Here is an 11,273-nt window from a genome sequence, read left to right on the forward strand (position 1 = left end):
TAAATATTTTAAGAGGAACACTTTTGTACTTTTTTGGTTCTACTACCTTGATGTATTAATATGAACCTTTAAGGTACACATTTGTACCCTTTGAAAAGGTACCACCCCAGTGACAGCTCACGTACCTTTATTTCTGAGAGTGTACAATGCTTATAGGGCTTAAGCAATTACTTCAGAGCACACATAGGTTGATGTCGATTTTCAAGTGCTACTTTAGTTGTGAGGCTTTTGGAGAACAAACAGTAACTTTACTGTTACTGATAAGTCATACAATATTTTTATTAACTAATTGGGTTTAAGATGCTTTTGGGAAACAAACCTCTAAGTAATTCTGACTTGTGGCACAATCAACTTTTTATTAATTTAGGAATTTTAGAATTTTTTATTTTTATTATCTTTTTTTTTTTTTTTTTATATATAGCCTTGTGGGCAGTGTGCTTAACACTACTGACCTTGAATAATAAAAAAAAAAAAAACCCTGCTGTTTTGTTTTTCATAAATTGCACTTGATGACAAGCAGTTTCACCCATGATACTTTGAGCAGTGAATTTGTTTGGTGTCACAGAATGGCAACTTGACGCTTGGATTTTGTCTTCCAAACTGGCTTTCTTCACTTAATTCTTTAGGTGGTAACTCTCCTGCAGTGGCTCCAATTTCTACATTTTCCTGATCTATACTAGCACTTTTAAGCTGGCTTTCTCCTGATTCTTCCGGCTGAAACTCTCCTTTAATGGCTCCAGTCTCCACATTTTCCTGATCTATACTAGCAGTTATTTACTGGCTTTCTTCTCTTGCATCTCCTTCTTGCAACTCTCCTGCAGTACCTCCTTGATCTTGTTCACCAGAAAATTATTGCACATCATCTATAATTTCTCTTTCTAAATCTGAATTACTACTTCCTTCCTGTTCTTATTCCCTGCTACAAACGGGTCTGATCCATGAAGAAAGTGAGCTGCTATGGCTGCTGCTGTCGCTCCCTCTACTTCTTTTTCTTAATTCAATCAAGTATTTACAATTTACATCAGTACAAAAACAGTTTTGATTTTTAAAACTGTCATGATTTGTAGACGTCACTAGAGGGAAGCAATGAAATGTTGATTGAACTACAAGTCTACATGTATACACCATTATAATGACTTATGACAAAGCCATTTAAAGACCATTTAAATTCTAAATTATATTTTACAATAGCTTGGCATTATACAGTGCAAATACACCTGGCCTTCTAGTACAGTTAGTGTGTATTATTTGTCCTGTGTTTTTGAATTTGTTGTGCACTGTCATTTAGTTGTGTAAGATGTTCATTTTCTTTCTTTTTTTATTTATTTTTTTTCGCTTTGCATACATGCAGATTACATTCTTCATGATAAAATATATAGAATGCACAGTGACCTGATAATTTTCTTTCTCATTGTGTAAAGTTTTTAATTAATACAACATTATTAAAGTAGTAAGCCATGTCTTTCTATGTTTATACATGTGAAGACGAGCGGGGAGTATACAATACTAGACTTTTAAAAATTAAGCAATTAAATGTTGATGTTAAATCAAAAGCTATTCATAAATACTTGAAAATTAGATGATTTATTGACAATAATTATCTATGGTTACAACTGAACTAGTTACAAAATAACTGTATAAATTGATAAAATATGAAATGATCAAAACATATGACAATAATTGTGTCCAGTTTAAATGTAAAAATATAGTGTAAAAATATAAAGTATACCTGAAAGAGAGTGACAGGGGGAGGGAGAGACAAAGAGAGTAAGTAAGTAATTTCATACTCCAGAGCATGAGAGGAGCAGAGCAGGAAAGTGCAGAGTAGGAAAATAGACAGAGCAATCTTTACCAACTATTTTGCCACTTTCTTGACCATGTGACCAAAGCCCAAATACTCAGACATTCAAACTGACCAACCAACATATGACCACCTCGTAAAACCCCCAAAGCCCACACTAGGCCTTGATCTTATCTGCCTTTGGAATCTGTATGGACCTTCTTTGGTGATGGACATGTTTTGCCATATAAATAATGCATATAATATAGACTCTTACACACCCAAATTACAGTAGTTTGTTTATGGCTACTATGTACAGTTGGTGGTTGCATGGTGCACTGTTTTTTTTCACTAAAACAGTAATTTTCTGTTAAAAACAGTGCATTCTGGATAACATTTTTGTTTTTGAGAAAGTAACCAACAGCAGGAAAACTGTGATGTTAACAGTTCATATTTGATCGTTCAGGTCTGTGTTTAAAATCACACTTTGTGCCCTCGTTCACTATTCAATAGACTAGTTAACTAATATAGTTTGCCATAATGGAGATGATGGGTTGATTTGGTTGGGCTCTTCACCCTTGAACTCATTAATTAAGACACTCCAGCTGCTATAATACAAAGTTTTTATAACACCTTTATTATAGCAATAAAGCTGGAAAGTCAGTAAATTTATAAATTTATTGGTTTGAAATTTGTTCTGATGAATGCTTTGAAAAAAGTCTGGATGACAGGCCTCATGCAATAGTTTACATGCTTAATACAGACATTAATTTGTTAATGAGAAGTGGAAACAGGAACGATACTTAATTCCTTTACAGAGTTAAGAAATAACATACAAAAACAGTCCAGTCTTGACCCACTCATGAATCAGACCTTGTACCACAAGACTGGTAACATTTAAAATGTATTATGCTGCAATGCATGCTGGGTGTGGCACAGTACATAAATTCCAGCATGCATTGGGGCATGAATAAATTATGTAGTGTAAATGTCTTACAGTTTTCTTTATTTGCGTTTGATTCTGCTGTTGTTCATGTTTAGACTTTCAGAAGCCTGTTTGTGAGTTAAACTGTTAATTTTGTTAATTGTCACCGTTGTTCAAGTTCATACACTGACTCTTGATGTCTCTTTGAGTGCAGGGAACACTATAGAGCAAATTGTTTTTATCCAAGATATTCTTAAAATCTTCCAGAACTCAATGTTACATACAGGCATATTTTTTATGTTTATTAATAAATTAAACATTAGATAGGATCAATGAATTATATCAATGCATCATTAAAACAATACGAGCATCACTAGATTTTTTTTGGTTTTTGATGTGCTACATTTGGTTTAAACTGAACTTTTCTAATTAACTAAAATAAGTTATCATTATAAGTATGTTTCTAAGCATATATAGCATATTACTTCATAAACCCATACAGCAGTTGGCCAATTTGAGGCAGTTGCTTTTAGTGAACAAAATGAGTTCACTTGAGTATTGTGAATATCAATGTAGTCAATGTATTTTTACAGCAACATACTGTAAAATAACAGTACATTGCTGGCAACTGCAGCTGCCAGCATTTTACTGTTAATTTAAAGAGCAACAGCGAGATGCTTTTAATTTAACAGTAACATGCTGGCAACTGTGCTGCCAGTAAATTACTGTTTTTTTAATGGGACCATTTTTAACAGTGTGGATCAGTGGTTAGCACTATCACCTCACAGCAAGAAGGTCACTGGTTTGCTTCCTGGTAATTGCCATTTCTGTGTTTCTCACAAACCACAAACATGCAGAATAGGTGAGTTGGAAAGTGGCCATAGTGTATGAGTGTGTGATTAAGAGTGTCACGGCTGGAAGGGCATCCACCACATAATACATGCAAGAGTAATTGGCAGTTCATTCTTTTTTGGCGACCCCTGATTATCAGGAATGAAGACAAAGAAAAGTGAATGAGTTATTACATTTATGGACCTCAGTAATCAAGTTATTTACCTTGAATTTTCCTATCAGATGTTCCTATTTTACATCCCCCACAGTCCAAAGACACGTGGTACAGGTGAATTGGGTAGGCTAAATACTCCGTAGTGTGTGTGTGAATGTGTGTGTGGATGTTTCCCTGAGATTGGTTGCAGCTGGAAGGGCATCTGCTGCATAAAAACTTGCTGGATAAGTTGGCAGTTCATTCCACTGTGGCGACCCCGGATTAATAAAGGAACTAAGCCGACAAGAAAATGAATGAATGAATGAATGAATGACTCTAATTGAAATAATGTCACAAAAATCTCTAAATCAGGGTATTGTCTTAATTGTGTTCAAATCAGAATATTAGACCCAATCCCAATTCTATTTTAGTATCCCTACCCCTTCAAAATTTACCAAAAATGAAAAAAAAAAATACTAATTTGTGGATCTCCTTACTTCTGGGTGCAGCTGTGGCTGGTGTATTCTAGGAAATTTTCTTATCCCTTGGTTTCGAGTGTGGTCCTGGAAAATCTTTGTTCAGTAGGCATAAGGAGAAGGGCTAAGGGGTAGAATTTTAATTGTTTCCTATGCACTGCATTTTTATTGTTTTTCAATATAAACTAAGAACCTATATTATCAAATAACCTACACTAACAATAAGTGAAACTGAATAGAACAGTCCATTGCAACAGTAGCACCAAGTAAACAGCTTTGCACGTCTGCCATTTTGGAGTGAAAGTGATTGGCTGTCCACTGGAGCTTATTGCAGTGGCAATGGCAAGCAGACGGTTTGTTTTTTTTAAACATGAAATGCAGCCTGAATGATAACAATACAGAACTTACAATCGTTAAACTACTGAATATCAAATGCTTTTAATAGTTTATTTTACAGACTTAGAGTTCATATCTTCCATATTTAGTTTAATTAAAAACATGACTTTAAAAATGGGATGATGGACATAATATAACATAACAGTATAACAAAACAGTACACTGCCTTTGCAGTATTATAATTTTATAATAGTATTGAACTTTATTAGGCTGTATTGTATTGTATTGTATTGTATTGTATTGTATTGTATTATAGCCTCCTTAATTCTGTTTTATTCTATTTTATAGTATAATATTATTCTGTTCATTAAAGTAAGACTGCAAAATAAGTAAATAAATAACCTCACCCGTTCTGGTTCTTAGACAGAGAATATAATTCACTGCTCTCCAAACAAGTTTCCTGATCTACTGTGGCTCCCTGCTATCATGGTGTCAGCACGAATAATTAGCCTTTAATTAGCCTTTCTTGTTCTTATTTATTTTTCTACCTGGCAATGTGTGTTGATTAGTAAATTTAACCTAATGTAAAAACCCTAACCCACAATCAGTGCAGATGAAAAAGTGGGCAGCATTGCATTGTATTGGTTAACTACAGTGATTTGAGTGAATTGTCCACTCTGCGTTATTGAATCAGCAGTCAAATTGTATAGATGTACTTTTAAGTTTTTCTATGTAAATCAAGTCATGTGATTTTCTTTTTAAGTCAGTGAGAAAATTACTTTATTATTTATACTTAATAAAATACTTTAATTATTTATATTCCTCTCTCTCTTCACAGCCTCTCCACACCCCAACCTTGGTGGAAAGCCATGTTTGAAATTAAAGGTGTATGTCAAGCCTACAAGTGAGTATGTCTGAGTTTCTGCCATGTATTTAGGGTTTTGTTGATGTTATTCATGGTGATACTTTCAAATCAATCCCCTGTCAGAAATCAGTCACATAATTTTGATGGTCTGTTTGTTGAATTACCAACTAATTCTCATTAGATTATAAGTGTGTAATTTTAAGTTTGTGTAATTTATGTACAGGATCCATAACTCTGGACCTTTACTGGTGACTAAAGACACTTTTCCACTATGGTGTAACAGTCACGTGTGGTTTCAATTGTATTTCCACAATCCTGGTACTATGTGGCATGCTTACATACCATTCTTGGCCTGGAACTTTAGACAATTGTACTGAGCTGTGCTGCTAGACTGCAAATGTGCAATGTCACCAGTTTGTTGCCTTACTGCCAGTTTTTCCATAGCTGGCAAAGTAAAGGCACAGTTTAGTTTTTTTTTTTTTTTTTTTTTTCGTTATTCAACAAAGTAAAAAGCAAATAGTCCCTGCATTACACTTGCAAAAGCAAGGCAATTGCTAACACATTTGTAATAAATTCTAAAGAGCTTCGTAACGTTCCCCGGATTTGAGTGTAGAGAATCATTTGGCTCAATAGTGGATTTTTAATTTAATTTTATTTTATTTTTGTTTTTTTGGAGTAGCATCATGAAAAAGCTTTGACTCTTCCTCATGTTAAAAATACTAAAATGTTAGCTACAAGGAGAGCAACAATAAGCACATAGAACTGCTGTCTATCCATTCTGATGGGTGACCAAATGAGCAGAATTCTTAAACATAAAAGAGGGAAATCTGAGCAATGAGATGAGAAAAACATTTCCATCTGTTTAGAAATATTGCTTCATGAAAGTGAGCTGACTCAATTTGAATGTGCAATATATACAATATATGGGTGTAAAGGGCAAAGCAGTGGCGCAGTACGTAGTGCTGTTGCCTCACAGCAAGAAGGTCGCTGGTCCAAGCCTCGGCTCAGTCGGCGTTTCTGTGTGGAGTTTGCATGTTTTCACTGCATTTGCGTGGGTTTCCCCCGGGTGCTCCGGTTTCTCCCACAGTCCAAAGATATGCGGTTCAGGTGAATTGGGTAGGCTAAATTGTCCAGTGTATGAGTGTGTGTGTGCACTGTTAAAAATTGTCCCGTTAAATAACAGTAAAATACTGGCAGCTGCAGTTGCCAGCAATGTACTGTTATTTTACAGTATGTTGCTGTAAAAATACATGGACTACATTGATTTACACAATACTCAAGTGAACTCATTTTGCTCACTGAAAGCAACTGCCTCAACTTGGTCAACTGCTGAATGAGTTTATGAAGTAATGTGCTATATATGCTTAGAAGCATACTTATAATGATAACTTATTTTAGTTAATTAGAAAAGTTCGGTTTAACTCTAATGTCTTATTTTTCACAACAGCACACATACATGTAAATCTGGAATCACCAGAGAGATTCTGACTGCATCAGCAACTAAACAGCCGCTATCTTTAAATAGAGAAACATGCAGAATAACATCAGCAGTTCATTGTTCATCTTTAACTCATTCACTGGCTCTACTCTCCTCCACAACGGTGACAGACAGAAGAAATTAGCTTCAGGTTTTACAGTAAAATACTGTTTTTTCCTTGATTTAACAGTAATCTACTGGCAGCTGTGGTTGCCAGCAATATACTGTTTTTTAACAGTCTATTTCCGTTGTGTAAATTAACAGTATTTTACTGTTAAAATACATTTTTACACTGTGTTTTTACCTCTCACACCTTTAACCCTTTAAACCCCAGAGCATATACTTCAGTTTTAATTGAAGTGTCCACACTACTGAGTGTTCAAGAAACATGTAGCAAAGCTGAAGTAAATTCATTAATTAACTGACTAATTAAATGATAATTGAGGATTAACAATGAACAAATGAAGAAATACTGAAGGGAAAAAACAAGAACAGAACATACAAAACTTTAGTCACAGCTTTATAATGAAATAACCTGAAGAACAACAAATGATTAAATCATTTAAATGATCAGCGGATGATTAAACAACTCTACAAACATCATCACCAGCTACACTTATTACTTAATACATGTATTTTTGTATAACATCTACTAAAGTTCTTCTTGAGAGAAAGGTTAACGTTTTACGTCACCATCATGGAGAACAGAGTTTGCTTTAGTTGGGCTCTTAGCCCTGCCATTTTTAACATTTATATATCTTGGCTGCTGCAATTGTTAAGAACTTTGTTTAAAAAGCTCTTTTGATGTGGCAAGCCAGCCAAAAACCTAAATCTGAAAAAATAAGATCTGGTGATGTTCAAGTTGCTATTAAATGGCAGAGTTTGTTCTCATTTAGTATAATAAAATTTACTGCTCCTGTTCAATGTTAAATCTATTGTTTTACATTATATGTGTATATATATATATATATATGGCAATGATTTCTGGAAGTTTTTAAGAATATCTTGGACAATAACACTGCTCTATGGTATAAATCACACTCAAAGAGACATCAATAATCAGCACATGAACCTCAATAATGGTGACAACAAATTTAACAAAATTTAACAAAATTAACAGTTTAACTCACAAAACAGGCAACTGAAAGTCGAAACATAAACAAAAGCAGAATCAAACACAAATAAAGAAAACCGTTATACAACATTTATTTATACCGCAATGCATGCTGGGATATTTGTACAGTGCCACTCCCAGCATGCATTGCAGCATGAAACATTTGAGATGTTACCATTGTTGAGATACAAGGTCAGATTCATGAGGTCTGAGTGTGTATATGTCATAGCTGAACTGTTTTTGTATATTATTTCTTAACTGTTAAGTAATTATGGAGGTATGTTTTCTGTTTCCACTTCTCATTAATTAAATACCTGCAACTAAGCATAAAATCTATTGCATGAGGCCCTTCATCCAGATTTATACCAAAACATTTATCAGAAATAATTTCAGATAAAGAGATTTCTCTATTTATTGACTTCCCAACTTTAGTGCTATGGTACAAACGTTTTGTAAATGCTGTATTACAGCAGTTGCAAAGTCTTCTTAAATGAGTTCAAGGGTGAAGAGCCCAACTAAACCAGCCCCTCACTCCATTACGGTGACACAAAAAACACCTTAATTTCTGTTGGATCTCAATGTGAATTGTATGGACGTCAAATCAAGCAGTAATAAGTGTGTCTGCTGTTGTTTGTGGAGTTGTTTAATGATCCTCTGCTGAGACTGAAGCTGTTTTATTTTATTTGATTTTATTTAATGTTGTAACTCAAGTCACTGTTTGTGTTTCTTGTTTATTTTCTTCAGTAATTGTGATTATTAACAGGTGCAGGTGTTCATCAGTGTCTGAATTCACTCATTAGTGTTCATTAAAACTGTCAGGTGAACTATATTAGTTAACTAGTGTATGAAATAGTGAACAAGGACACAAAGCGTGATTTCAAACACAGACTTCAAAACATCGAATCTGAACTCTGTTAGCTCACAGTTTTCTGCAGTTGGTTACTTTCTCGAAAACAAAAATGTTACCCAGAAAGCATTGTTTTTAACAGAATATTACTGTTTTAGTGAAAAAACATTATTTTACCGTAGAATCTGACCGTTTTTTAACAGCAATTTTTTACAGTGTGGATGTTTCTAAGAGATGGGTTGCGGCTGGAAGGACATCCGCTGCGTAAAAACGTGCTGGATAAGTTGGCAGTTCATTCTGCTGTGGCGACCCCGTATTAATAAAGGGACTAAGCCGACAAGAAAATGAATGAATGAATGAATATGGGTGTAAAAATGCCCTAAATGAGGATTTAACAGATTCCACCACCTAAAGTGGAAACTATGCCTGCAATGAATATTTCCTACAGTCATTTCCTGTCACCAATGAAAATTCCTAAAAATTATGTGATTAGATTGTTTTATGATATTTGCAAGTAAGGTGAAAAAGACAGGAAAAGGCAACAATAAAACAACATTGGATTTGATTATTAATGTGCCTTAATCTATCTTTCTGTTTCTTTTAGATGACTCTTTATACGAGTCTCCAGAGCCGTTTCTGACAGATGACTCCAGTGGTGGTTGGATATTAATGCCCAGTCTGTGGCTCATGCTTCCACTGCTTTTACATCTGTGTTCCTCATAGCATTATAATCCTCTCAACCTGACTGTGCCCAACCAGCCTGCCCCATACATCATACAACACTATGATATGTCCTGCACTATGAGTTATGGAGTCCAGCCAACAGACAGCCAACTTCTCACCAGATCCTTGCATATCTATGTGGATTTTTACCCAGATTGCAACCCTGCAGGACATCTGTTAACTAGCCCTAATTTTAAAGCCATTATATCCCATCTAAATGTCCAAATACGGGCATTCTTACATAGCAATCTTTCTTAAATGACACAAGGTACATGAAGCGGGCAGCATTTTTTAACGTGTTCTATTGTCCACCTCTATTCCACCATCATTCATGTGTTAGGAGACAGATGTAAATGACTACCATGTTAATAATACTGTTTGTCTACCTTAAGCAACTTCCAGAGACTTTACTGTCATATGAGTTCAGTTTTCACTTTTGTGAAATGGTACAAAAAAAGTATATGAGTGTCTCTTCTAACGTTTGTATGTTTTTTTTTTTTGTACTTTTGTGCATAACCATGTTTACATATGAACAGATGTTGAAAGCAGTTACAGTTCCTTACAAAGTGATTGTAATCGTGTTCCATTGCGCAATCGAAAAAGCATACAGTTCAGTCTGTGAATCTGCCAAAGACACTACTCATTTTTAAAGGGGGAGTGGAGAATTATTTGCTTTCAGTCATAGAACATTTAAAGCTTTTAGATTCATTTAATTCATGAGTAAGTTATTATAATTATAATTCCATCATATAAAAAATAATACAACTGAAAACAAAGAATAAAAGATAATAAAGCGGTGTTAATTAAACTAATTACTGCAGTAAAAATCAAAGTAAGTTTTTCAGTGGTGCTGAATCTGGAACAAGTTTGTATGTTTCAAACTGCAAAAAAAAAAAAAAAAGCAATGTTTGTTTAGTATTTGTGACTATAACAATTAAAGCGCAAAAAAACTAAAGATTAATTTATTGACACACAGAGACACAGGGTTCACAAACTGCATTTTGTATGATCTCTCTTTTGTTTGACAAAATGTGTCAGCCTCTCATTGCCCGCTAACATCACTCTTCTGATGGCTACTTTTTCAGGAGTCTGATAGATGCCTGTTTGGTAGTTTATTGTGAAATATAATTTAATTTGGGTATAACTAAAAATAACATTCAGTCACAGTATTTATAGGATTCCCTCTGTTACTTGAAGGGCCCTACGCTGTTACAGTAATTTTATAGGTTTAATGATGAATACCCTGATGCGACAGAGATATATATATATATATATATATATATATATATATATATATATATATATATATATATATATATATATATATATATATAATTGAAGTCAAAATTATTACCACCCCCCTGTTTATTTTCCCCCCAATTTCTGTTTAATGGAGAGGAGATTTTTTTTCAACACATTTCTAAACATAGTAGTTTTAATAACTCGTATCTAATAAATTATTTATTTTATTCTTGCCATGATGACAGTAAATAATATTTTACTATATATCTTTCAAGACACTTCTTTCCAACTTAAAATGACATTTAAAGACTTAACTAGGTTAATTAGATTAAGTAGGCAGGTTAGGGTAATTGGGCAAGTTATTGTATAATAGTGGTCTGTTCTGTAGACTATCGAAAAAATAAAGCTTAAAGGAGCTAATACTTTTGACCTTAAAATGATTTTTTTTTATTTAAAAATGCTTTTTCTTTAGTTATAATTAAACAAATAAGACTTAAAATACT

The 11,273-nt window shown here is 33.9% G+C and overlaps 1 protein-coding gene across 2 annotated transcripts in view; it reads left to right on the forward strand.

Annotated features, from left to right (window-relative positions):
* The window catches only part of efna2b (ephrin-A2b), a 210,332-nt gene extending 199,861 nt beyond the window's left edge, over window positions 1-10,471 (forward strand). For both annotated transcript variants that reach the window (XM_073916575.1, XM_068224303.2), the window contains 2 exons: window positions 5,341-5,406; window positions 9,410-10,471. In XM_073916575.1, the coding sequence (XP_073772676.1) occupies window positions 5,341-5,406; window positions 9,410-9,528 (185 nt within the window). In that variant the 3' untranslated portion in view covers window positions 9,529-10,471. The remainder of the gene's footprint in view (window positions 1-5,340; window positions 5,407-9,409) is intronic.
* The last annotated feature ends 802 nt before the right edge of the window (window positions 10,472-11,273 follow it).

Source organism: Danio rerio, chromosome 11, assembly GCF_049306965.1.
Source record: "Danio rerio strain Tuebingen ecotype United States chromosome 11, GRCz12tu, whole genome shotgun sequence".
Lineage (NCBI taxonomy): Eukaryota > Metazoa > Chordata > Actinopteri > Cypriniformes > Danionidae > Danio > Danio rerio.